The sequence below is a fragment of the Ovis canadensis genome, chromosome 5 (assembly GCF_042477335.2).
Source record: "Ovis canadensis isolate MfBH-ARS-UI-01 breed Bighorn chromosome 5, ARS-UI_OviCan_v2, whole genome shotgun sequence".
NCBI classification, from domain to species: Eukaryota; Metazoa; Chordata; class Mammalia; order Artiodactyla; family Bovidae; genus Ovis; species Ovis canadensis.
The window spans coordinates 22328077-22355755 of record NC_091249.1 but is presented as its reverse complement, the minus strand read 5'-3'; the positions used below and the strand labels follow the sequence as shown (position 1 = coordinate 22355755).

General features: G+C 59.7%; 1 protein-coding gene across 9 annotated transcripts; it reads right to left on the bottom strand.

Moving 5' to 3' along the window:
- Positions 1-436: 436 nt before the first annotated feature.
- On the bottom strand, positions 437-27106 carry WIZ (WIZ zinc finger). Of its 9 annotated transcripts, XM_069589188.1 has the most exons (13): positions 26939-27106; positions 25271-25534; positions 20163-20235; positions 16130-18297; positions 14706-15029; positions 9873-10043; positions 8488-8991; positions 7036-7434; positions 5913-6464; positions 4260-4787; positions 3647-4066; positions 3184-3379; positions 437-2179 (listed from the first exon to the last, which is right to left on the bottom strand). In XM_069589188.1, the coding sequence occupies exons 2-13, from the start codon at positions 25473-25475 to the stop codon at positions 2020-2022; spliced, it is 5700 nt and encodes a 1899-aa protein (XP_069445289.1). In that variant the 5' UTR covers positions 25476-25534; positions 26939-27106; the 3' UTR covers positions 437-2019. The 9 variants fall into 9 exon arrangements, with proteins under 9 accessions (XP_069445289.1, XP_069445291.1, XP_069445290.1 ...); XM_069589190.1 differs by lacking the exon at positions 7036-7434; XM_069589189.1 differs by lacking the exon at positions 9873-10043.
- Between the last annotated feature and the right edge of the window lie 573 nt (positions 27107-27679).

Here is a 27679-nt window from a genome sequence, read left to right as displayed (position 1 = left end):
CTTCGTGACCCCAATGGACTGCAGCCTACCAGGCTCCTGCGTCCGTGGGATTTTCCAGGCAAGAGTACTGGAGTGGGGTGCCATCACCTTCTCCGAGTGAGGCTCTACCAGCTTTCAAATTCTCACACATGCCCAGCCGCAGCATTGGTTAGACATGAGTAGTAGAGGCCCTCCTCCGGCAGGCAAGATATGTATCCTGATCTCATAGAAGCAGAAATGCCAAGTGTGCAGGCCAAGACCACCCTTGGGGAGGGGGGGTGCGTACTGTCACAGCTTGTGAGTCCCCCCTTCCCAGTCAGGGGCATGGTTGGGGGCCCAGGATAATGGGGTTGGGGTAGGAGAAGCCTCTGCCCCAGGAGGTCATTCCCACTTTCCAGCCCCTGGCTGTTTTAAGTGAAAATAATGAGCTAAAAAATCACATGCAATAAACAAGAAGGAGCAGCCAACAAAATCTCTTAAAATCTCAGAAACGTTCAATAAACATTTGCAGAACGAGAAAATAAATAACAACGAAAAGGAGCCAGCAGCTCTTTTCCCCCTTGTGTTAGTTGGGTTCAGGGTGCGTGTGTATCTCCCCACACAGGTCACATGTCTTGAAGGCAGGGCAGTCCCAGCGGCTGTGCACTTCACCCTCCCCCCTAGTGAAGGTCCCCTCACCCTCAATGGACAGCTCCTGCCCTCAGAGAGCCCTTCAGGCCTCAGTCACGGCTCAATCCTGGCTCCCTTCCCAGACCAGCTGCCCAGAGCTCTGGTTCTGCTCCTTGGCTCACAGGAGCTGCCGCACCAGCTGGCCAGAGGCCCACCCGCTGCCCCTCCCCCGACCACCAGCCCTGCCATGGAAGGCCAGCAGCTGGGAACTCGGGCTCATCCCCAGACAGGGCTGGTGGGCTTGGCGGCCAACAGGAAAACCCAGGGCTTCCAGGGGCTTTTGGCGGAGGTGGCTTGATCCCAGCCCTGGCTGCCAGACAGACAATGCCAGCCTGTCCACTCGACAGAAAAACACAACGCTGGCTGCCTGCCCCGGGGTGTTTCCAGAAGAGAAATTTAATCTAATTTACATACTTCTAGGTACATCGATAACCAAAATGTGGCCACTGAAAAAAGTTAAAAGGGCAATCGGCTCCCGGTTTCTAGCTGGCCCAGGATTGCAAAATAAAAAGATCCACGTTCCTTATTCTCTACACAAAACGCGTTTTTAAAAAAGTGAAAGGTCTAGGGAGCTATACATAGAAAGCAACAGTGAAAAGGGGGGGGTGAGGGTGGGGAAGGAGAGTCCCACCCCCACCCCCTCCCAGGCCCCAGAGCCCCCGAGACTCTGGGGGGGCCTTGACAGGGCAGGAGGCAGCTGTCAGCTCTGAGCTCTTCCTGGCTGGGAAGGCCCCTCTTGCAAGGGATGAGGGGGAGGCGGCCAACAAGGATTTCCGTGGCATTGTGGGCTCAGGCGGGGGGCTCCCAGGCCCTGGCAGAGGGCCACAGAGGGAGTGTGCCTTCTCCTGAGCAAGCACCGTGGCGTGATGTGGTAGTCGTTCAACTCGGGAACTGGAGGGCTGGGGCCGATTCCCGGGTCTCACGAGGTCCGTGAGTGCGTGCGTGCGTGTGTGAGAAGATATTCACAGGGGCAGGGGCAAGAGGGAACCAGGACAGGGGTCCTTGGGGTCTTTGCAAGTGGCCACAGATGGCAAAAAGAGCCCGCCTGGCTGCTGGACGCGGGAGAACGCTGGTCTTCCTCCCTTGTGAACTGACTGGCTGCCGCCAGACACCTGGCCGCTGCCACTGCTGAACCAAATGGGCAGGTGGGTGTGGGCTGGAGGAGGGTGCCCTGTGTGTGGCCCCAGAGTCCTTGGGCTAGGGGAAGGGTGGCTAGCTGGCTTCCGGTGCCCCGGCTGTAGTGTGCCCGGCCCGTGAAAGGTGCCGGTTTGAGGTTTTGGCTTGCTCCTTTGGAAACAGAAAAGAAAGAGGGAGGAAAGGAGAAAAAGGAGAGAAAGGTGGCGTTGAGAGGGGGTCTGGAATGCTTTTGTGTTAGGGTGCCTCTGCTGCCGCTGTCTGTGCCTGTGGGGCCTGAGGCTCCTCCGGCGGGGGGTCCGCTTTGGAGAAATTCATCTCTAGGATGTGCCGCTGTAAGTGCCGCACCCACTCCTCCTGGATGGAGAGGGGCCCCTGGAATTCCACCTCACAGAACCTGGGGGGGCGCAGGGAACAGAGAGAGGAAGATGTGGCCATTGCAGTAAGGAGAGGCAGAACCATAGCCCTGGCCGCACCCTGAGCAACAGGCACACCTGCTGCTCCTCACTGTGAACAAAGCAGGCCCAGGATGTGGGGGAAGGGGGACCCGAAGTTAGGTGTCCTCCTACCTACAGCTACCTCTATCCATCACAGGGTCGTGCTAGGGCCCCCTGGAGAGACCCCCCCTATGCTCAGGGCAGTCTGCCAGCTCAGGTGCTGGGTACGGGTCACTGAGCTTCCCAAACACCTCTGCCAGGTGACTGAAGCATGTGCTCTGAGGCGGACAGGGACCCCAGGGAAGCAAACGCAACCCTGCCAGGCCCCAGGAGAGAAGGATGGGAGCCAGGGAAAGGGGGGTTGGGTACCAACTCCCACCCACCTGACTCACACTCCCAATTCACCCACTCATCACCCTCTCAGCCTCAAATCCAGAACCGAAGCTCGTGGTTCTGAGTCCTGGGTTTGAATCCTACTTCTGACTTGGCCTGTGTAGCCTGAGGCAGGCACATTGCATCCCAGACTCTCTTTCCTGGACACTGATGGATGCATGGACTTTGCTAACAATGAACTAAGACCTATTTTTTTCCTCCTTAATCCAGCAAACACTCGCCAACTGCTTACCATGTGACAGGTACAGTTTGAGTGTTTTGTAACTACACAACTTTTAATCCTGACAACAAATCTATTTGGTGGGTCTGTTATCAATCCCGTTTTATAGGTGGGATTATTGAGGTATGGAGCAGGAAACTCTTGCTCACGGTCACTAAACTGTGTGTCAGAGCCAGCAACTGAACACAGGTCTTGCAAGTTATAAAGCTCAAGGGCCCGAGGCTGCGGGGTACTGCTGTCTGTGTGGAGCCCCTCCCCTGGGTCCAGCCACACCCCAGTCTGGCCCAGAGGCTCTGGAGGCCCAGCCCTGGGCGGGCAGTCTCCTCCTTCCCCCAGGGGAGGGCTGCATACCTGCACTTGAGGGTGTAGATGTTGCCCACGAACTTGACGAGTGATGTCTGGGGTGGCCGGGGCACCAGGGCGGGGACTGGCCGGACCCGGGGCGGAGGCTGCCGCACCTCCTCCAGCTTCTGGTGCAGGTCATTGGCCTCCTCGCTGCCCCGGGCCGAAGAGGCATCTGGAGGGCGGGCTTGTCGGCGCTCAAATTCTGAGGTGGGGAAAAGTGGGGAGAGGGACGGGAGATGAGCCGGACGGCAAGGCCCCTGAAGAGGTTCCTGCCTTTAGCGAGTGAGGGGCAGATGCTGCGGGAATTTTGAGTCAGGATGGCTGGTGAATGGAAACCTCCTGGACTGTGGGACAGGTGGGATGGAGGGTGGATGACTGAACAGGAGGGTGGCTGGGAAAGTGACCTGAGGGGAGATGCATGGCAGAGGACCCGGGGGGCAGCTCGCGACCCTCCTCCACCAGCACTCACTGTTGATGTTCTGACGCTGGTGCTCCTCGGCCTTCACGGTGCCTGGCGGGCTGGCCGCCAGAGGCCGCTCACCACTGTCGGCTGCCCGGCCAGCCTCGGGCCCTGGTTCACCCCCAGCGCTGCGGCCCACCACAGCTAGACCCCCGGGGGCCAGCCCCAGGGGCGGCCGCTTGTCGCCATCGCGGCCGTGGCCAGCACTGCGAAACTTCTTAGTGAAGGGACGGCCGCTCTGGATGTAGCTGCGGTAGGCGCCTGCCTTCTGGGGCCGGTGCTTGATCCACTCACTCAGTGTCTCGATGGGTGAGCCGTTCACGCACCACTCGGTCACGCCGAACTGCCGCAGGTGCGCCCGGGCGTGACTGGCCAAAGCCTTGCGGTTTTCGAAGTAAAGGCCACACAGCTCGCAGCAGGCCTCAGTGGCTGCAGGCAGAGGGGGTGCTGCTGAGCCCCAGCCCCGAGGGAGAAGGGGTACCCAGAAGGCACTGCCCAGGTCGGGAGTCAGTCCCGCCTCCCACGGGCGCCTTGACCCCCACTGGGGCTGAGCGACACGGCACTGCCCAGCCCGACAGGCCCTGGCAGATGCCCTCCCTGGACCCTGCCGCCCACTGCTTACAGGAGTGGGAGGTCTTCTCATGGAGGGTCTTTGCCTTGAAGGGCAGTTCAGTCTGGATGTAGGTCTTGGCCTTGACCTCTGCTGGGAGGAGGCGGTCCTCCTGCAGGGGCCGCTTGGCTGCCACGGAGCCCAGGTAGCCAGTGGCTGAATGCTTGGTGCCAGTAATGGGTGCCAGGGTGAGCTCGCGGGGAATCTGGGCTGGCCCAGCTCCGGGTTTGCCTGGCCGGCCAGCCATCGGCGCCAGGGGCAAGGGGGCCTGCATGGGCCCAGGGGCCACTGTGGGGGGCCCGTCCTCGGTCAAGGCAGGGGCCAGGTCTCCGGCCGGCGGCTCCTTCTTGATGAGGCATGGCTTGGATTTCTTCTTGAGGATCTCCCGCAGCGTGTCAATGGGTGAGCCGTTGACAGACCACTCGGTCACGCCCATCTGCCGCAGGTGTGAGCGTGCGTGGCTTGACAGGCCCTTGCGGTTCTCGAAGAACTCGCCGCAGAACTCACAGCGGATGTCACGCACCGGCTCTGCCCGGGATGCTGCAGTGGGTCAGGGTAGGGGAGGAGAGGGAGGCGGCGGCTGTTGGCAGGAAGCCTCCAAGCTCAAGGTCAGTGTTAAGTGCCCCGCTGCCCATCCATGCAGTCCCAGACCTGAATGGACCCGCTCCCTCATCTGCCTCCAGAGGCCCCTGAGTACGATCCAGCCCTTCTGCTGCTCCTGTCACCTCAAACGCTAGCTGGCTTCACGATGAATCCCTGACTCTGTAATGGATTGAGGGGCAAGCACTCCCTGGATCCTGGACTCAGCTGCAAGCTTGGCTGTGACTCCCTGTGTGAAGCTGGGAGTCTCAGTTTCCTCCTCTGCAAAATGGGAGATGGAAACCACCTCTCTTGTGTTCCTGGGGTCTAAAGCAGGAGCAATTCAAAACATGTGGTTTACAGCAGTCGTGGAACGCATGTGAGCACTAAGGCAGAGGCCTGGGCCCTCCTTACCTGCTCGGCACACAGCAGCTCAACCAACTGGAGCAGAATGAACAGTGACAGTTCGAGAGGGGAGCACTCTTGCTTGCTGTAATAGGGATGTTACAACTACTGCATACACGGAGCTTTGTTTCAGCGTTAAAGCTAAGTGCTTTACACCACTTCGGAAAACTGTAGAGCTGGGAGCATGAGCATCTCCATCTTCCAAAAGAGGAAACTGTCCAAAGTCACGTATTGTTAGACTCTGGAGCAGCTGAGACCTTAACCTGAACTCCAAATGCCAAGTGCTTAGTGACCGGGAATATCAGAAAGACACCCATTTCCAGCACTTACACTCCTGCCCATGGCAGACATCACTGATTGATCCCTACAAGCGTTGTTTTTTTTTCCCCTTGAAATCTGGATGGTAGCCACTACCAATCAATCAAAGATGGCAGAGAGAATCTCTCTACCACTGCCTAATGACACAGTTCTGCCTCCCTCACAGGAATGAAGAATCATCAAGAAGCAGCTCACTCAGATGGGGGTCTGCATAGCAGGAACTCTCGGCTAGCCCCTTGTTCTCTCGACCTGTGTACTACTTCCTTTTCCATTTCAACCCTGGGTGTTCCAGGTACCCCCGAGGCAAGTGAGGGGAAGACCCCTCTACCTGTTCTCCCTGTCCTGCCCCAGGGTCACACTTACACAGGTTCAAGGGGGTCATGTCTTCCCGAGGTGCCACCCAGGGACCCTCGGATGGGTGTGGTTCCCCATGAAGGGCCCCCGGCAGCATCTCCCGCTTGATCTCCACCCTCATTTGTTCAGGCTTCAGCTTCTTGGGCAGGGAGGGTGAGGAGAGGCCTGGGAACATCTTCCGGGCCGTGGGAGGAGGAGAAACAGTTGGTGAGTGGCCCAGGGGGCTGCCTGGTGGCGGCGGCAACTTCTTGGCCAGGGGTGAGAGGTGAAGGTCCGCGGGGCTGCGGGCTTCCAGTGAGCTGCCAGGACCTCCGCTGCTCACCACCTTGGCCAGAGCTTTGGGGCTAGGCCCTGATGGGTTGGGGGGTCCGCCAGGCCGGGACTGGGTCCGTCTCTTGAGGATCTCCCGCAGCGTGTCGATGGGTGAACCGTTGACGTACCACTCGGTTACGCCCATCTGACGCAGGTGCGAGCGGGCATGGCTCGACAGGCCCTTGCGGTTCTCGAAGAACTCTCCGCAGAACTCACAGCGGATGTCGCGTGCCGGCTCCGGGCCCGAGGCTGCAGCGGGAGAGAGGGGCGGTTAGCTTCACCAGCACTGTTAGCATCATCACCTGCGGGTCTCCTGGTCGGCTGGGCATGGACAGCAGCATGTCCAGGGGCCGGGGTGGTGACGGAGGGTAAGTGCAAGGGAGGGAGCTGAGGAGCGGGCGGGGGCTGGGGGCAGACACCCGGCAGGAGCGCAGGGAGGCTCTAGAGAGAGCCTGCGGGCCCTGGGTCCTGGTGGAAAAAGGACAGAACCAAGATGCCACAGTTCTGAGGGTCCCAACCGGGATGGGGGCAGGAAGTGGTAGCCCTGCCATCCGGACCAGGGGCAACCATGGGCACCTTCTATACCAAGAGGCAGCACCCCACCCTTGGCCCTCATTCTGAGGGAAGGTCAAAGGCCGAGAGAGAAGGCCTAGCAGCCAACGGCCAGCAAGATTTCTGGGCAGAACTGGGCCACTGCTAAGGGCCCCTGTCCACTCCTGGCCTCAGCAGGGAAGGAGGAGGAACAGGGCTGTGACTCCCCACCCTGGGAGGGGCTCCAGGGCCCGCAGGGAGGACGGGGGCAGCTGAAGCGAGAACCTACAGAGGTTGAGAGGAGACGGCTCCACATCAGAGGCCCAGAAAATGCCAGCGGCTGCGGCGGCCGGGAGGTCCTGCTTCCCCCAGGGGCTGGCCGCACCCTTGGCCTTCAGCTTGGCCCTCTTGGCCGGCGGCGGGGGGGGGGGCAAGGAGAGGGCCGCAGGAGCGGGGGGAGGCCGCCCCAGCAGGGCCAGGGCGCCCCGCCCGAGTGGGAGGCGGATCTGGACGCCGGCCCTCCGGATGAGCCCGTGGAGCACGTCTATGGGGGATCCCTTGGCATCCGGGTCGCTGACGCCCAGGTGGCGCAGGTGGGCGCGGGCGTGGCTGGACAGGCCCCTGCGGGTCTCAAACCAGGCACCGCACAGCTGGCAGTCCAGCTCTCTGCCCCCGTCACTATCTAAAGCTGCGGAGACAAAACACAGGGGGGCGGTTCACGGCCGCCACCTCGGCCGGCCCTCCGGGACTGAGGCGGGAAGGCCTGGTGTGAGTCTCGGTGGCCCAGGCTGGTGGGAGTCCAAGACTCATTGCTGTGGATTTATGAGGTTTGGGGCAACAGAAAGTCATGTTCCTTGCCTAGGCCTCTGGCGTCAAGCTGAGTGTACAGAGCTTAAGGCTACGGAGAGTGGGGTAGAGAGGCAGTGGCCCAGTTCTAATGGCACAATCTGAGGCTTCCAGGCCCCCTTCCCAGGTAGCTCAGCCAGGGAAGCTGTGCAGGATGGGCTGGAGGTGACAAAGCAGGGGCACACTGGCTGCCAGGCATCACACAACCAAGGGCACACCTGCTCAGACCCTTGCTCCTGGAAGCACAGAAGACCATGGAAGCAGCTTCATTGGAACATGAGGTGCAACTGGGGTGCCCTGTTGGGCAGGGGCCAGACCCTAGGCTCACTCTCAGACCCTGAGGCCCACAAATGTGCGGGGAGGTCTGAGTTCCTAAGAGATGGCCTTTGTTAAGCCTGCTCACCACGCCTGGGAGTTGCTTCCCAAGCCCTTCTTTGCCATGCCCACAGGCAGCCCAAGAGGTACTGTTCCAGCCCTGGGCACGGAGGTACCTCTGCAAAGGACACCAGGAACAAGAGGATGTGAAGACAGGGCCAAGCACGGGCCCACCTGGCTAGTGGATCACCTGTTTACCTGCAGGACCCCAGGTGCCCCATGGGATCCCTGGCTACCTTCACTGCCCCAACTCTCAGGCCCAGCGAAGGTCAAAAGCAGCCCTAAGGGGCAAGGATGACCCTGGTGCCCCTGGCAGGTTTAGTAGCTACCGCCAGACTTCCGGGGGAAGAACGGCGAAGTGAAACGGGAGACAGGTAATATGCCCAACCGGAGACACAACACACTCTGACCCAGCCGACCCAGGACACGCAGGCGCTAGGGTCCCCACTGCATCCACCCCGAGCCCCACGACCCAGCCTGAGGCCCCGCCCTTCCCTCGGCTCCCAGGACCCGCACTCACTGAGGTTCAGGGGCCCCTCATCTTCAGACTGGGGCCACTGGGCCTTTGGAGAGGCTGGTCGGGGGCTCAGAGACAGCTGGGGGCTCTTGTCCTCAGGATTCTTATGGGTAGGGGAGCCCGCCAGGGCCAGCGATGCCTTCTTGAGGAGTGGGGAGTTGGGCGGGTGGGCCAGGCCCTTAGCTGAGAAGCCGGGAGGCGACTTGATGGCCTTGTTGACAGCAGGGGCATCGAGGGGCTTGGCCAGCGCGAGCAGGCCAGGTCGTGGGGCCCCAGCGACTATCTCCTTCGGCGAGCTGGACTTCTTCGTCAGGCTTGGGGGCAGCCCGAGGGGTGTGTCAGGCAGGCCCTTCTGCTTCACAAGCTCGTAGAGGAGGTCAATGGGGGCACCGCTGCTCTCCGACTCGGCCACCCCCAGCTGCCGCAGGTGGGAGCGCGCGTGGCTGGACAGGCCCTTGCGTGTCTCAAAGCAGGCACCGCAGACCTCGCAGGTGGTCAGGCTCTGGGCTGGAGGATGAGACCAAGGCCGGGAGAGCTGTCTGTCAGGCTGCACAGGCTCTGCCCTCCCGCTGTTCCTCCCGGTTAGGTCCTGTTCACGCAGGCTCCTGGCTTCTGTCAACCCCTCCCACACTTAAAATGACCCTAATGAGGCAGGATTTAGTCTGTTCAGTTTTCAAATATAGGAAACTGAGTCTCAGAGAGAGGGGGAGGAAAAGTTGTGCCCAAAGGCACACAGCGGGAGGCAGAGCCCTTGGTGGTCCAGCCAGTGGCATTCTGTTCACATTTCTAATGTACCAGGGTGTCCTGGCAACAGGTTTTCATACAGACGCTGGCCTGCTAGACACACACTTTAAAGAGTAGCTTAACTCGTGCCCCAGATGCTAGGCTGGGGGCCTCAGCCATGGCCTCCGTGGGGCCCTGTCTGCACGCTTTTCTGCAGAGCCCTCATCTCTACTTCGCTGCCTTGCTGTCCCACAAAGGCAGTGTCTGTTTTGCGTCCCTCACATTCCAAGGGCCCAGCACAGTGCCTGCCATTACTGAGTAATGACCTGAGAATCAACGGACGGACAAGGCAGTTCCATGGAGAAGATCAGACAGCTACCAACAGTCAGAGTCAGCAAATGAACTGGGTCTGGGGGGTGCGCTCCTGACGACCGTGCCCACTGCCTCTCTGGATGCCCCTCCCCTGACCAGGGCTCAAGGCCAAGCATGCCTGTGGCAGCAAAAACTCAAGAGAGAAGACAGCCGGGGGTCTCCTTAGTACCATGAGATGCCAGAGAGAAAGCTGTGGCTAACCTAGGGCCTCCCCCCACATTAACCCCCTAGCCCAAGAGCTCCCTGAGAGCGTGACCAGCCTGGCCAGCACCCTCGTCACCTGCGCCACTCACCCTTGAGGTCCGGCAGCTCTTGCTTGCTACCATGAGGAACCTCTGCAGCCATTTTGCTGCTCAGCCGATTGGCCACCTGCTCCAGGGGCCCAGGGACAGGCAGGCTCTTCTTGGGAAGTGGGGGGGAGCCCAAGTCCATGGCCACCATTGCGTTTTCCTCAGAACCCAGGCCTGTGAGGTTGGGAAGACAGGCTCAGCCCAGGTAAGGTGTGGGCTGTCTACCCCTGTGAGGACGGAGGGCCAGGGGCGTAGGGCTGGTGGTAGTGGGAGCCTTCTTCCTCATCCTTGGTGCCTGCTCTCACTCTGGGACGCAGCTCACCCCATGAAAGCTGAGGCTCCATCCATAACCCCGAGCTCCGATACGACGCAGGGATGTCGAGGCCGCCAACTGACAGCACAGACTAGGAACGGCTTCCACCTACCACAGCACAGACAGGTCACCGGACGCAGTGCTAATCTCAGAGAAAATATCTCTCCGGGCAGAGAGGTCTCTGGGCTCCTCTCCGTGGAGCGGAGCGGAGCATCTCTCAGTCATGGGGGGACAGGTAGGTGGCAGTCAGAAGGGGGATTCGGAAAGAAAAAGCCAGGGTCAGAGGCCACAGAGGCAGTGCAGAGGCAGGCAGCACAGGACTGGAAGGGACGCTCCCTAGGACTTGTGGGGCATCTCCACCAGGCAAGACAACTGGGCGCCCTAGGTTGGTCTTCTTATCTCAAGCTAAGCCCAAGGAAAGGGTACAGGTAAGAATTGTGAGCCTGGGACAGGCCAAGTCCTGACTGGGGACAGTGAGAATGGGCATCACTGAACTTTCTCAGAAGTTTCTGAGGCCTCCATCAGACTGCAAAGCTTAGCTCTGGGTAAGATGTCTATGAGGACAGAGAATCAAAGGTGAGCTTTCATGGCCTAATTTTTTGGAGAAAGGGGACTGAGGGGCCTGTTGAGTCCGAGTTTTCGCGTTCAGAGTATAGAGAGAGGTCAGAATGAAGGAATGGTGTGTCAGATGGGGCCCTGGAGGTGCTCCGTGTTGTGAGCAGCGGGAGGGGGAGAAGGGACGGACAGGTAGGTCCCAGGCTCAGTCTGAGTCCTACAGAGGCAAGGAGAAAGGAAGTTGGGGTTCGGCGGGGGTGGGCGCCTGGGACGCCGAGGACTTTGTCAAAGTCTCCGGGTGGAGTGGGCGCATCTGTCAGTCGGGGCAGCGACCGTGTCAAGGCTGAAGTGACTTGGAGTCGGTTTCCGCGCCGGAGGAACAGAGGCTGCGGTGAGAGGCAAACCACGGGCTCCAAGGAGCTCAGCGCCTATCTGTCAGATGGGGAGAGGGTTCCGCAAAGTGGCGGCGGAGAGTGTTTCTGAAGCTTGGGACTCTGCGAGCCGCGACAGGAGGCCCAGGGTCCCCGCGACTGGAGCGCTTGGGGGGAGGGGAAGTCCCGGAGACTGGACGGCGGGTGTCTGGGGCGGCGGCTGCGGCAGGGGGCGGGCGGGACGCCAATTCTGCCCTCCCCGCACCCTCCCCGGCGCGGGCTCTTACCCGGCGCGGGCGCGGGCCCGGGCCCCGGCTCCGGCTCGGCCTTGGGCCCGTCCCGCGGCGGCGGCGGCGGCGGCGGCGGGGGTGGGGGCGGCGGCGGCGGCGCGGGAAGAGCCGCGGGGCCCGGGCTCGGGGGGCCCGGCGGGGGCGCCCCCGCGGGCGCGCGCTCACGGGCGCCCCCCGCGCGCGGCCCCGCCGCCGCCTTGCTCTCCGCTTTTGTCACTCGGCACTGGGCGGTGGAGGCGGCCATCTTGGCTCCGGCGCACGCGGGGCGGCCGCCCCAGGCGAGAGCAGCCGAACGCCGACTGCCGCCGCCGCGGAGCCTGCTCCGCTCCGCCCCACCCCTCGGGGAGCGCCCAGGGCGGCCAATCGAGCGCCGAGCACCGCGAACGAACCCCTTGTCCCCGCCCGACCAGAGAGCTCGCGCGCTCACGCACGCAGTGCTACTAGCGGCTGCTAATTGCCGCCCTAGCCGGGTCTCAATGGCCCGAGACATTCTCCCCGTACCCTAGACATCTCTAAGACTACGATGGGAATCCTCCGGCCACATGCATTCGCCTTAACAGCACCCAGGCTCCTAGAGCCCGACGGGAGGACCTAGGACCTGCCCGGGGACACTGTTTCATTCCCTTCCTTGGAAGTCTCCCCTCTGGGTCAGGAATCCTGGAAGACACTTGATCCCCAAACCAGGAGAATCCCCCAACATCATGCTGGCATCCAGCTGTCCCCTGACGGCGCTGTCTGGCAAGCCTACCGAACTCCACATAAGGCCGGCAACCTTCTTCTCCCTCCCCCAAACTAAACGGATTGCCCCCAGCTGTTACTTGACAGCTGGGTGGGACCAGCATCTGACCACTGCCCCGCCCCCAACTTGGAGTCCGCTCCCTACCGCCCACTTTGGGAGGCATGGGAGATCCTCCGAAGGATGGCCGCTTCTCGTGGTTGGTGCCCAGACCTGGCCCTACTGTTGGGCATCGTTCCTCAAGGCTTCTAGGATCTTCTCAACCACTCCTTAACACCCTAACCCCCAACATATTCAGCGAAAGACTGATCATACCGCTAACCCCCCAAGGACAGGGCCAGTGCGGTAGCAGGCTGACTCCTTTGTCCCAGTGACATGGTCAGCTTCTTCAGCACTAACTGGGGGCTGGTACATTGTGCTTCTGGTAGAAACGGAACCTGGCTGCTGGTTGCATGTTGTCATCCCCTGGGTGCCTGAACCGGGTACCAAGTAAAGAGTGTAAGCCTGACATTCAGGACTCAGTCAGAGAAAGAAGGGGCCAAGGTTGGAGCCTATAAACTGCTTCCTGTCCCCGCCTTGCCCCCTCCCCCACTCCCACCCACAACTAGCCATCTTCAGAGCAACGGCACCTCCCAGCCACCATTGAGATACCAGGAAGCCAGGCATATGAGCTGATTGCCTAGGGGATAGCCTTCACAGAGGCAAGAAGCCTGAAGTCACAGCCCCACTCCGCCTCTCCCTTCAGTGTGACCTCAACTAACCACTATCCTCTCTCTGGGCCTCAAATCTCTTCCTTGTCCAAGAAGGGGAGGGGGCTTCAACAGCCACACTCTTCCCTTTGCAGACCCTCAAATGTCCTTTAGTCTCGTGGATGGATCCAGCAAAGGCAGAGTACAGATCTAGGGGTGTGCGTATATGTGTGCGCACACGCGCGCACGCACGTGCTCAGAGTGTGTGTGTGTGTGTGTGCGCGTGCGTGCGTGCACGAGTGTGCTAAGTCACTACAGTCATGTCTGACTCTTTGACACCCTATGGACTGTAGCCTGTCAGGCTCCTCTGTCCACGGGATTCTCCAGGCAAGAATTCTAGAGTGGGTTGCCCTGCCCTTCTCCAGGGGATCTTCCTGACCCAGGGATTGAACCCACATCTTTTAAATCTCCTGCATTGGCAGATGGGTGCTTTACCGCTAGCACCACTTGGGAAGCCCAGGACCCTGAAAACAGGAGAAACAGAAGGAACCCTTGGGCCCAAGCAGCCCCTGGACAATTCCCCTGTCCAGGTACCTTCTCCATTCCTCAGAGCCTACTTTCTCCTCACTGCTGAGGTTTTTCTCCTGTGAGGTTCAGTAAAGACTCCCACAAAGTCAGGCTTTGCAAGGCTGAGTCCTTCATATTTCCACTTCCTCCACGGAGTCCTGCCCCAGGCTCCTTCACCAAAATATTACTTCTGGATCATCCCAAGCCTCTGACGTCACCATCTAGCTGTGCTGCTTTGCGGCTGTGGCAGAGCGGGTGACCCACAGTCTCCTTATCCAAAAGACAGGAACACAGAAACCCTCAGCTCCATGGAACTCTTGTGAGGTGTATGTGACGTGAAACCTTGGGACACAGCAAGCACTCACTTAAGAGAGGGGTTATCAGTGCTGCTGGACACAGTGCATGCCTGTGTGCTCAGCTGCTCACTCCTGTCTGATTCTTTGTGATCCCATAGATTATAGCCCACCAGGCTCCTCTCTCCACAGGATCATCCCACCAAGAATACGAGAATGGTTGTTGTTTTCTCCTCCAAAGGATCTTCCTGACCCAAGGATCGAACCCGCGTCCCTGTGGCTCCTGCATTGGCAGGCGGATTCTTTACCACTGAGCCATCTGGGAAGCCCAGATGGACACTGTAGGCACCACTGAAAACCTAGAACGTAAACTCTAGAGCTACACTGTCCACTTGGATCACCACTAACCTTGTACTAACTGCCTTTGACTCAACAGCCGTATGTGGCCAGTGGTGGTGATCCTGTAGGACAGTGTGAGTCTCTAGAGAACATTTCTGTTGTCTCAGGAAGTTCCACCAGACAGTGCTGCTCTAGGTAAAAGACATCATTAAGATCAAGGATTCTGAAGCTTATGCTTTCTGGGCTTTCAAACCCCAGCTCCACATGCTTTCAGCTGTATGACCTTGGGCATATTAATGAAGATCTCTGAGCCTCAGTTTCCTAATCAGTAAAATGGGGATAATAACACCTGCCTTTAAAGGGTTGTTATGAGGATATAAATGAGTTCATATTTGTTAAAGGCTTAGAAGAATATCTGGCTCCTAGTCAAGAGATCAGTAAGCTTCTGTTAAAACCACTGTCAGGCAGAGCAGGGAGGAACTGGACCTGGACAGAGCCCTAGCCCAGCCACTGAGTAAAATAGAAAGGACCCCTACGTGGCAGGACAGTAGTCAACCTACTTGGTAAAGTGACTTGAAAACACTTGCAGGAAAGCAGAGTGGCGGCCCACCTCCCACTCCTCCATCCCTCCAGGCCCCTGGGAAGGGTCAGGGCTCTAGCCTGCCTGCCCCCTTTCCCCTTACCATCTCCGTAGGCTGGCCCAGGGTCCTCAGCCCAGGTGGGTGGGAAGGGCACTGTAAGAGGTAAGCGAGGCCGGCGGGAGGTCAGGAAGCCACTAGGCGGCACCCCAGCTTCACGGCACAGGGGGCTGGGGGGCCGCTCAGCAGCCGAGGTGGCCAGCAGCTCTTGCAGGATGTTGATGGGCGAGACGGTGAGCTCCCAGTTGGTGATGCCAAAGTCACGCAGGTGGGCCCGGGCGTGGCTGGAGAGGCCAGCCCGAGTGTCAAAGCCGGCCCCGCAGAAGTCACAGCGCATCAGGCTGAAGGTGCCCGGGTCGAAGTTAGCCACTGCGGAGAGAGAGAGAGGACATGGACTGCCTGAGTGGGGGGTGGGTGTGTGTGTGTGTGTGTGTGTTATTCTACATCCTCCGCTCTCCCCGTTCCCAGGGCCGCTCCCCAGTGGATCACACACCCCGTGCTGGTTCTCACCCTGGATGCCTCCCTTGCCCTTTGTTGTACATGCTCCTGCCTGCATCTGCTCACTTCAAGAAGCTTTCTCTCCCTGGCCTTCTGTTGTCTCCCTTCACACAGCTCAAAGCATCAGGGACCTCACCCCCAGAAATACTTCTCCAGGATAGATTTGCAGTCATTTGGACAAGTGTTTGATTAATACCCTTCTTTCCTCTAGAGCTCATGTCTGTATCACCCCAGTGTTATCAATGAAACCTTGGCTGAATGAAGCAACGGATCAATGGGTGGGATGCCTTCCTCTGGGAATCTGCTCAGATCCCCCAGACAGAGTTGGGGATCTTCTCTGGGCTTCCCCAAACCCCTCCCCGAGCTGCTCCATCACAGCCCAGGTCCCTTAACATTGTAACTGCCTAGTTTTGTGGCAGTTGGTCCCCTGCCCGTTCCTCGCAGTGCACATACACACACACTCTCAAACACCATACCAGCCCCTCCCCATGTAGGCTCCATGTCTGCCAGTATCAGAACTCCCCAGGGCACTCATGTGGAGACAGACCTCTGGAATCAGAACCTTGGTGCCTGGGAATCAGCATACCTCACAGGCAGCCCCAGGGGTTCTGAAGTCAGCCAGGGTCCCACCAAGCCTCTGGGACTGTGCAGTCCAGAAGGGCAGGGACTCCTGTTCTGTTCATTGTGGTGACCTCACTCAGTAAAGATTTGTCGAATGAAGGATTCAGTGATATTTTCTGCGTGGGGCTGAGGAGCCCACACTCCAGCTACTGGAAGCGTCAGACAGTTGGGATGTCCCCACATCTCCTCTGATGCAGTGACCTTGGCCCCAATTCCCTGCCTTCACCTTGCTGGGCACTACAGGAGGCTTTAGATTGAGGGTTTGTTGGTTCAGGACTCAGCTGCCCAGCTATGCGTCTCCCCGGCCTTGGCCTCGGAGGGAGGTGGGTGCTGGAGTGGAGCCACCCTACCTTTTTTCTTCTTCTTTTGGAAAGAGAACCTGCGCTCGATGGCCTTCACCTCCTCAGCGGAGATGAAATGCCGCACGTTGTAGCTGACACCCACACGGTTCAGGTGGCCCCGCACGTGGTTGGCCAAGCCGATGCCATTGTGGAAGCGGTCAGGGCAATAGGGGCATTTCCGCTCCTCAGGCTTCAGTGCCACCCCTGGGTCCCCATCCAGGAATGGGTCCAGCCCCAGAGGGCCACCCAGTGGCGTGCCCAGGAGCAGGAAGTCCAGGGGGTGGGCGCCCCCCAGCCCCAGCTCCTCAGGCTGGAGCCTTGGGGGGGCCCTGGCTGCCGCAGCCATGACTTGCGGCCCAAGCTTCGCCACGAGCACTACAGGCACCATCCCGCAGAGCTGCTGCTGCTGTGCCCTCGAGGCCACCGCCGTCTGCAGGGCTTCTCGGAATGTCCGCTTCAGCTCCAGGGCTGGCTGTGGGATGAGGCCGGGGCTGGCTGGCGGCGCGAAGACCCTGTTTTCGAGGGGAAAGTCCATTTCTGAGGCCAGCAGTAATTCCTCCTCCTCCTCCTCCTCCTCCTCCTCCTCATCTTCTTCACTCCATGGGTGCCTCTGGTCCTCCAGGTGGCCTGGGAGCCCCTGATGTTGGACAACACTCTTGTTTCTGCTGGCCTGTAAGGAGTAGGCGGCGGATGCTAGTGGCGAGGGGAAGGCTGGCCTTCCCAGGGGCCTCTGGCTCGAGCAGTGTGGGAGTGGCTTTGACAGTGGGAAATCCCTCGTGCCCAGCTGCTGGCAGCCTGGGCCAAAGGCCAGGCTGGGGTCGTATCCAGCAGGATTCTCCTGCCACGTGGGGGCCAAGAGCGGCTCAGCTTTGCCAAAGTAGTCGGCGGCCTCAGAGAATCGGGTGTAGGCGTCCTGGCTGGTGCCGGGCTGGCTGGCAGGGCCCTCCTCCTCAAAAGCCTCACCATCCTCCTCTTCCCAGTGGGGATGGGCGTGCACCAGCCTCACATGCTCCCTGAGTAGGCTCTCGCTGGGCGCGGGGAAGCCACAGAAAACACAGGCGCTGAGGCCCGAGGGGTCTCCGTAGGGCTGGTAGGCTAGGGAGGTGGCGTCGGGGCCTGGGCTGCCCGTCCCGCTGCTGCCCCCAAAGGGCTCCTGGGCCGCTGGGCCCCTTGGCTCCTGCGTGTGCAGCTTGGCATGCTGCATGAAGGCCTTGGAGGAATTGGTGCCAAAGATGCATCTGGGGCACTGCAGCCGTGCCTCCCGGTTTGTGTCACCTGGGACCTGCTTTAGCTTCTGGATCTCCTCAATGATCTTCTCCCGGGAGGCCTGGTGCAGCTGGCGGTGCCGCTCGAGGGCACCGGGGTCGGCGAATGCCCAGCCACACTCGCCACAGGCCAGCGGGGCCAGCTCAGCCGGCGGCTCCTGGCCCGGGGCTCGGCGGTGCTGGCTCATGTGCTCCAGGAGGTGTTCCTTCTGCCTGAAGTAGATGCTGCACTCGATGCACGGGAACACAGCTGGCTCCTCGTCTTCGTCCTCGTCGGGGCTGGCTGCTCCCTCAGCCACCTCCTCCAGGAGCTCACACAAGTAGGGCCTTGTCCGGACGGAGGATAGCAGCGGCTGCAGCCGCTCCACAGATGCCTCTGAGTTCACCGTCCAGGTCTGCGTGGCCACCTCTGAGGCGGACCGGGGCAGGCTCCACTCGGACGGCTGGGTCAGGCCCTCCAGGCCTGCCAGGTGCTCTCTGGTGCCCACCACCGGCCCATCCAATGTCTTCGTGGTATCATCTACGGGCACGAGCACTGTCCTGAAGGAGGTGAGGGGTGGTGGCTGGGGAGGCAAGTCCATGTCCAGCCCTGCGTCCTGGAGCGGGACCACCTCATCTGCGTCTTGCAGCCAGTCGAACCTGGGGCGACCCCGGGGGACCTTCTCAAATACCTTCGATTCCCCCTGGTGCTGGTACAAGAACCTTCTGGAGCCCTCCAGCTCAGCATGGGGCTTCACGGTTCTCATGATGATGGAGTCCTCGAACCTCTGCTCAGATGGGAGTTCCTCTCCAGCCTCCTGAATCAGGGGCCGCTCCCAGGGCCCCCGGCCATCCAGGGGGTCTGGGTAGTGGCCCAGGGGATGGGGTGAGGGGGAGCCCGGTTGGAAGTCCAGGCTGCCTTCATCCCAGCAGCTGCAAGGAAGGGCCAATGGGGACAGGTTAGCCACAGGCCTTGGTTTCCTTTTCTTGGGCAAGGGACAGTGAGGGGATGGGGGTGGTTCCCAGGCGGTCTGAGACAGGTTCCAGAGAACTCAACCCGTGGGGACTGAGGCGGGGAGTGTGTGGGTGTCAGTTGGGAGGTCGGGGGAGTATGTGTGGACCCTTCCAGAGCAGTTGGGTCAAATACAAGATTCAGCTCCCAGGTCTCATGCCTGTGTATGGAACCCAGCCCTGCTGTACTGTGGTGGATGGGGGCAGGGGCGGAGTGTGCAGAGACCACAGAGGGGATCACAAGGAATGTCTCCAAGTCTGGTGGCACAGTCAACTCTCATCTGTCCCCTGGGAGGGTCCTAGATGACCCCCATTTTGGTTACGCTGCAGGCTGCTTTTTTTGTCTTGGTCCTCCCCAAATTGGAGTGATTTGTGCATTGAGTTTCCTCTTTCCAGCAAATTTGGTAAAACTCGGCAACAGGAAACATTCATGAGAATGCACTTTCCTCCCTGCGTCTCCCATCTTGGAAGGAGGGCAGAGTCAGGTCCTGCGCAGCCTGTGGCTCTGGTGACCCTGACCTCCTTTGAGGGGCAACGGGAGGCGCGGCAACCTCACTGAGCCTCAGTTTTCCAGCCCTAAAAATGGGGACAAGTCCCGAGAACCAAGAGCTTCTGTGCCTGTATGCAGTGACGGAGGGAGTTTTCTCACACCGTAATCAAAGAAAACTTAACATGCTGCAGGTGCTTATTTAAATGATGGCAACCACAAGCTTTCAAATGGGAACCCTGACCCCGTGAAGTGCAGGGTGAATGTGACGCAACTCAGTGCTTGGGAAACGCTTCACTTGGCCTGAAGCCCAGCTCCCAGTAGGCCCACAACCAATGCGGGTTCTTATTATGACTGTTCCTGATCGATTTCTCTCATTTTCAAGATCTGGCCTCCACGAGCGGCTATGAATCACACTCATGGAACAGATGTGGAGATGGGTTCCACTGCGAGGCTGAGCAGAAATCATGGGGTTATCTCCATGTTAACGGGCCCACTCCCCCCAGGGCTATGGCAAAGATTTAGTGGGGTAAAGTCCCACACTGAGAGCACAGTATACAGAAAGCGCTAAATAACTGAGCTATTATTAATCCCAATATGGACGCTGTTATACATTAGCGCCTGCTCATCCATTTAATAGGGGGCTTCCCTGGTGGCTCAGATGGTAAAGAATCTGCCTGCAGTGCGGGAGACCCAGGTTGATCCATGAGTCGGGAAGGTCCCCTGGAGAAAGGAATGGCTACGCACTCCAGTATTCTTGCCTGGAGAATCCCATGGACAGAGGAGCCTGGAGAGCTGCAGGCCATGGGGTTGCAAAGAGTCGAACACGACTGAGCGACTAACAGTTTCACTTTCAAGCCATTTAATAAAAGGTTGCTGCCATCAGCACTGCTGTTGATTCCTGCTCCGACGCTACATCCCTCTGGTCTTCGAGGTGAGGTTGTGAGATGCGCTACAAGGACTCCATTTACAGATGAGGAAACTGAGACTCAGAGAGGCCGAACCCTATTCTAAGGGTCACCTGGCAGAGACAGGGCTCCGAGGGTCCAACCTCCGGGCTCCTGGCCTTCTGGCCCTGCTCCCGGCAGGGATAATGAGAGTTGACTGTCTGTGTTCATCCCAGTCCTCCCACCACCCCCTGCGAGCGCCCAGGGGCTTGCCTGAGGGGAGCCACCTCCTCCTGCCTGGTGTCCTGATTCCCTCCTGACCCCGTCTCACTCCTGGGGGCTTCTCTTTGGCCTAGGTATGTCCTGCTCGCCCCCCTGCCCTCCCTGAGGTCAGGGCCAGCGTGGCAACTCACCAGCTGCTGATCCGATGGGTGGCGGAGGTGGCACGGGGAAGGGCTTCGCTGAGGCCAGGGTGGGGCTGCCCATCTGCAACAGAGAGGGGAGACCCTGAGGGGCTGGGGTCCCCCCGGCTGGAGCCCTTCACAGCACCCCAGCTCCGGGAGCCCAACCGGGCACCTTGGAAGGGCCCAGCTGGCTCCCCACCCCTCTCCCCTGAGAGGCCTCTGGCCTCTGTACTTCTGAGCCCCAAAGGGGTTTCTCTGGAGGGGTCCTCTTGGCTTTCCTAGGGGACCACTAGGGCTTGCTGCCTTCAGTCTTCCTCTCTTTGTCCCCCACCTGGCAGCCAGGGTGATCTTTTTTTTTTTTTTTTTTAAAGTCACACCCTGGTAAAACTTGCCTGGCTTCTCATCATACCTCCAATAAAAGCCAGATTCCCAACTACCACCTGCAAGGCCCTGTGAGGTCAGACCTTTGTGGGTCTTTCCAGCTTTTCTGCCTTCTCCTCCTCACCCCTCTCTCACTCTGCCCAGACAGCTCATGAAGCTTCAAGCCCACCTCACTCTTTGGCCTCGGGGCCTTTGCACTGGCTATTCCCTCTGCCTGGAGAACCCTTCCCTGGCCACCTGATAAAGTGAGCCCCAGTGATTTCCTCACTCGTTGCCTTCTTTCTTTTCTTTCCTTAGCACTCTCTGAAATTGCCAGGGTCCTCCGCTGGCACGTAAGCCACCCACCCCCACTCCAGGGGCCTCGCTCACTGCAGCATCTCAGTGCCTGGCACATGGCAGGTACTCAACCAACAGCTGGCAGATGAAGAGAGAGGAGCCCTTGAGCCTGAGCTGCAGAGGGCCCCTCCCTGCCTCCTGCCTCCCAGACCCCCTTTCAGGCCTACCACTTGGAATCTGATCCCTCCTAGGAACCCTCACACAGATAGAGCCAACTCTCCATTATCCGCCTGTGGAGCCAATGCCTGGAGTGACCACAGGAATCCTGGCCTGCGCCTCCTCTGCCTGCCACGCCCGCCTGATGCAGGCAAGCATGCCAGTCAGGGCACAGGCCAATTGCCGGGGCCAGGGTTAACATACTGGGAGATCTTGCGCCCCATCCAGAGCCCAACAGATGCAATTGCTGGATCAGCTTCAATTTGAGGATGGTCCAGAAAGAGGGCTAAGCGCCGGGGTTGGTATGGATACTTTTCCCAATCCCCTACTCTCCAATTTGCCCAGGAGATTGAGAGCCGACTGTCAGGGGTCAAAGAATTCAGAGCTGATGAGGGTGGCGGGTAGGGGTCAGCAGGCTGTGATCACGGCCACAGGGGTCTTTCTGTTGAGCTTGAGAGAAGGTGCATGACTGGCACGTGGCCTCCAGGAGGTGAGAGTGTGATGGGGATACAGGATTCTGCATCCCTTGGAACAGTTTCTCAAATGTGGTGCTGCTCGCTTGAGGGGCCGAATTATTGTCTGGGGTGGGGGGCATCCTGTGCATTGTGGGATCTTCAGTAGCACCCCCGGCCTCCACCCACCAGGAGCCACCCCCACCCTTGAACCTGCAGTCATGACAACCAAAATTGTCTTCAGTCATGGCCACAGTGTCCCCTGGGGGCAGAAACTCCTTCCTTTGAGAAGCTCTGTGGTAGAAGATGGGGAGTGGGGCCAGGTCAGGGTTGAGCCCGGATGCAAGGGTCAGGGGAGTGCTGGAGAGGGTTCAAGGCTTGGGGAATGAAGGCCTGGACCAGCTAAGGGAGTAAGACCCCAAGAAATGTGTCTCTTGAGAACACAACAGTCCCAGACGTGAGCTTCTTGGGAGAGGCCAGCCAGTTCATGCAAGTCTGAGGGTCCAGATGTCCTGATTCTGAGATTCTGGGACCCCAAGCTCCTGAGATTCCGAGTGTCCCAGATTCAATGGTTCTGCGATTGCCGTTGTCTAAGAATTCCACGAGCCAGGGGGCCGTATTGGCCTCTTTGTTTGAGCGGCTCCAGTGAAGCACCTATTTTTAGGTGCTTTGGAGGAAGCAGACCAAGCAGGGTCCTGTATCCAAGACTGTTGGGGGAACTGGGGGCTCATCTGGTGGCTTCCACCACTGGGAGGGGGTCCAGAAGTCCCTATGGGTCAGACAAGGCACTCTGGATGCAGCCCCCAGTGATGCCGTGCCGAGGGGTCCTCGTTGGCTCCTGCCATCTGGGGTCCCCGAGAGGGTCTGAAAGTGAGCAACTGAAAATGAGAAGGGTGTCCGTGAGCAGCTTGAAGCCCAAGCCAGCCAGCTTGGCGAAGTGGCCAAGAGTCTAGACATCAGAGTCAGACAGATCCAGTTCAAGGCCAAGCGGGAGACTGAAGGGCATGCCTTTCTCACTCCAAGCCTGTTTCTTCCTCGATATAAGGGCAACAGCTATGGCCTGTCTTGAAGGGCCTGAGGCGGGCGCCAAGGAAGATCACAGAGTAAATGCTCAATCAAGAGAGTCGGCGGTGGGGGGAGGAGGGGGGATGGTTTGCCCAGGTTGGGGTTCAGACACCCCCCAAGTCGGAAGGTGGAGGCTTGACCGTGAACCTCAGGCCCACTCACTCCACACTCTGGGACCCCATGAGGGCAGAAAGGGTGCATTGTTTGTCCCTTAGCTCCCTGGTCCCAATGCCAGGCATGCACCAGACTCTTCAGAAATCCATACGGACCATCCCAGCCCCCCAGGCTTCAGGTGCACCCAGCCAACCGGAGAAGCCAAGCATTGGGTGAGGGGCTGCAGGTGAGGCCAAGGCCAACAGCTATAATGAAGGACAGAAGAGGCAGTGGGTTCATCCATGTCTAGGTGGAGGAGTTTGGAGGTAGCCCCTCCAGGGGTGCTCTTGAGGGACTCCCAGGACTAGGTGGGGATGAGGGAGGGCCCAGGCTTCAGCATGGAATGGCAGCCTCAGAGGCTGTTCCTATTTATAGGCATCACAAGACTCCTACGGCAGGTGCCTAGGGAAGGCGGGGTGGAACGGGCTAAGAGGGCAGTGGGGCAGACACTCTGTGTGAAGCCCAGATCCTTCTCCACCTTCCAGGCCATGACCCTACCCCAAGTCAAGCCCTCGCCCCATGCCCCAGATGCTCAGCTGTACCATTAGGAGTAGACCTGTCCCCCGTCAGCAACCACAACCCCCCTCCTCCCCAGGCACGTGCCCTGGACCCTGGTGGACTCCCCAGGGGGAGTGAGCACACACCTACCCACCTACCTACTTGCTCCCTCTCTCCAGACTTGCAATTCTTCTTTTTCTTTTTTGGCCACACCATGTGGCACATGGGAATCTTAGTTCCCTGGACCAGGAGTCGAATCCACACCCTCTGCAGTGGAAGAGTGGAGTCTGAACCACTGGACCAGCAGGGAAGTCCTCAGAACTTCTGCCAGGTAGAGCAGAATGCCCAGTTCCTCAGAGTCAGATCCAAAGAGGGCCCTAGGCCCCAAAGTCCGTTCCCCAGGACTCCCACAGAGTCACAGTCCTGGACCTGCCCTGGTCAGCGGCATGACCTGGGACATGGTCTTGCCTCTCTTTGGGCCTTGGTTCCTAACAGTTTGGGGGAGGGTATGGTTCTTTGAACAGGGTCTTGCCCTCTCGTGCTCCTGCATGACACCTTTGGGTACCACTAGTCACCTCTACACCGCTGCATGTGTGGAGCCCCGTCTGGATGTCCCCTGCCCCCTGCCTGACTCACGGTGCCTCAGCCAGGACTCCGGGGTGTCCCCCAGCCTGGCCACTCCCCATTGCAACCTCTGCAACTATGTCTTAACAGCTGGTGGCTGGTCTGTCTGTCTGTCTGACCCCAGATGGCAGGGTCCAGCGGGGGCGTACGTGGAGTGTACGCTTGGTCCCTGGCTGCGCACCAGTGTCCAGCTCCAGGGAGGTTAGCATGCCATGCTCTGTAAGTAACTGAGCTTCACGAGCCTCACTAAGGTGAGCTGGAGCAGGTCAAGGATGCCCTGACATAGGGTGGTGGTGAAGTATGCGGGCTGTCAAGCCAGGTTACTGCCTGGCTGCGGGCCCTTGGGAAATTGACTTGACACTTCAGGATCTGAGTTTCCCCATCTCTAACACTGGATAATAATGACCAAGGTTACCCCACACAGTTCTTTTGAGAATGACAGGAGATGATCACATAAAGGGCTTGGCATATAGGAGACCCATGATCAGGTGCTTGGACGTTCCTAGAAACCATGGCCTTTAGAGCAGGCCAAGGAGATGAAGGGACACACAGAGTACATCAGCCTACACCGCACCCACCACTCTTTAGCTACACCAGGCTCCTGCCTGGCCCTTGACTACACCAGGCTCCTCCTTACCATAGGGCCTCTGCACCTGCTGTTTCAAATTCCACCCCTTCAGGGAGGTTTTCCCAGGTTCCCCCAGGCATGATCCTGGCACTCTGTTTAATACCCTCACAGCACCTGTCACTACCTGCCCGTATGTTATTTGTATAATTGCTTGTTGTCTGTCTCCCCGACTAGAACGTCAGGTCCCTGAGGGCAGGGACTCTTGTCGCTTTTGCTTACAGCTGTATCCCCAGCAGCTAGAACGGAGCCTGGCACATGGTAGTTGCTGAGTATTTAATAAAGGAATGACAAGTCTTTAGGTGGGGATGGTGCAAGATCCCCTTTTGTTGGGAAACAGAGGCATAAAGGGATGGCTGTCATCCCTGACTACCCAGTCTCTCCCCGGCCACTAGGGGGCATAAGCTGTTTGGGCCCCTGGCTCAGAAGTGGGACACACCAAGACCGGGCAGCAAGATGGAACTGGAATAGACTGACCGGAATGGGGGCATGCCTGGAGAACAAGTGGGTTCAGGGAGGGGAGCTCAGGGGTGCTAAGCTGAGCATCTGGACCCCATTAGTATGCTCAAAGAAGGAAGCCAGGCAGACTTGAGTCAAGTCCCAGCTCCTTGCTCTCCACTGGGGCGGGCCTTGGTCAGGTCATTAGATCCCGAGACCTCTGTTTTCACAACTGTAAAATGGGCAACTAAGCAGAAGGCAAAGGCTCTGAACCCAGGTAGACTCAGAATCCCAACTCAGCCCCTGATGGGCTCGGTGACTCGGCCCTCTCTGAGCCTTGGGGACCTGGCTGGATGTTCCCATCAGGGCCACAGGGCCCACCCTCTTACCAGAAATGCCACCTCTGCCATCCAGAATGTCTCGAGGGCCCTCCTTGGTGACAGGCAGGTAATGGGTAGACCGGAAGATGCAACCTTCCCCCTCAGCAACCTCGGCCCCACCTTCGATGTCCTCTCTTGGTGCTGGGCCAGGCAGTCTCTCGGGGCCTCGAGGACGATCTGGGGCGGCCAGGCCGCCTGCCAGGGGCCCATCCATAGATGCTCTCTGCTTGGCTCCACTCAGCTGCTGGCCCGGCTCAGTGAGGCATTGTAGGTCTGGTGGGGGTAGAGAGACAGGTGCTCAGGGGAGGCTGGAAGGGATTCTGCCTCAATTTCTGCTTCCTCAAAGCCCCTGTCCTCACCCTTGTGGCTTGGTGCCTCAGTTTACCCCCCAAGCACAGATGAGCAAGTCCACAGTGCTGAGGCCCTATCCCTACACACTGATCTCAGTGGTCTCTAATCTCAGCACACCTCGGCTTTCGTCCACAACTCCTCTCTTTGCACTGCCTCAGTTTCCCCCACTTTACAGCATTCACGCTCAGACACCTTGCTTTCTTGAAGCATTAAACCTATTACTTCTCCTAGATGCCTCCCTTCATTCATTCATGGTTGCACTTTTCCCAGTTGTGAACTCACTTCCATGCACGTGTATATCCTATGCACGTGCCTCAGCACTGCTACACTCTGATCCCATACACTGTCTCAAGTCCCCCCATCATTACCCCTGCACTTTTCTCACTCCTGTTGCCCAGATCAGTTACCCCTCACTTTTCCCACACTCCAACCCTGTGTCCACACACAACCTTAGGGTTCTCCAGCATTAACCCTTTCACCCTCACACTCAGCCGCAAGTGACCCCAGCCTTCACCCTCTTGCTTCACCCCAACGTTACCCCTCATGCATACCCTGCCTGGGTTCCTCCATCCCACCCTCCCAAGATCTCTCCAGTCTGCGGGCAAAAGGGAAGGATGGAGCTCCTGGTCCAGAAATGAGGACCCTGGGGAGGCCATGGGGGGTGGGGGCTGTCTTCTCCACCTATAAATACCTTCAAGGTAACGGCGGAAAGTGAAGGGCAGGAATGAGGCGCCCTCCCCAGGGAGATGGTAGGGAGGCCGATCCCAGGCAACCGGGGCGGGGCCGGGGCTCCAGGCCTGGCTGCAGGCGCTGCCCTCGAGGGCCTGGGGGCTCCCAGGGGGCCTATCCGTGGACTGGCCGTTGTGGTGGGGGTCCCTGCCCAGGCCCCGAGGAACCACCTGCGGGTGCCCACCGGGTGGGCACTGCCCGCGGGGAACGGGCGGGACCGCAACTTCGGAGCACTTTGGCAGCGTGGGGAAGGGGGTTCCCTCCTGGACGCCCCCGGGGGTCGCAGGGGTGGTGGCGGCGCCGCGCCAGCACACCCCTCGGGGCGCCAGGGTCCACGCGATGCGCCCTCCGCCCGTGCACCTCGGGGCGGGAGACCCCGCGGGACGCGCCGAGGTTGGGTGGGGGACACCTGCCCCAAGACCCCCGCTCCTCCCCCCAACCTGTGCGGCCCCGCCCCCGACCAGGCCCCGCCCCTACAGGCCCCGCCCCCGCCCCCCGCCCCGGGGGGTCCCGCCTGGCCCGGCCCGGCCCGGGCCTCCCCCTCCCCGTGCCGGCTCCGCCCCGCCCGCGGGCTCCCCAGGCCGGGCCGGGCCTCACCGGGGAGGCGGCGCCGCCGGCTGGGTGCCGGGGCTCGGCGCTCCCTTCTTTGGTGCGGCCGTCGCTGCCGCTACCGCCCTTGCGGCTCCCGGTGCCGGTGCCGCGGCCTCCGCAGCCGCCGCCGCCTCCACCGCTCGGGGGACATTGTCCCTTTAAATCTCTCCCCCCGCCGCCCCGCCCCCCCGGCGCGCCGCCGTGACCTCAGCGCGACAGCCCCGCCGCGCCGCCATGATGGGGAGGTCTGGGGCGCCCCCCCGCGCCACCCCGGTGGGGGGGGCAGCCAGCAGGCGCGCCGCCATTTTGGGAGTGGCCAGAAGGGTGACCCTTAAAGGGCCCGCGCGACCTGAGAGTCCAGGGAGAGGCTCTGTTACCATGACAACACTCTTGTCCTCTTGTCCCCAATGGCTCTTCATCACCCCACTGGTTCTTCCAATGCTGGGTCCGCTAATAGCACCAGAAGAGTGGGGAGGGGGCAGAGAAGTTCCCCGTGGGTCATTCATAGGTCACTGGGGATTCCACATGGCCAATCCCTAGCCTTCAGACCCTTGCTACCTTCCAACCACGAGCTTGTTCCCTCCTTCCCCATTACCTACACTGGACTTCAGTACTTTCATGCCCCTAGAGCTGGCCTAGGTACCTAGTGCAAAGTCCCCCTTTCCGCCCAACCCGCAAGATCACAGTTGCCTGGACAACCCCATAATGTACACAATGCTACTTCTCCCACCCATCACCTATCCACAT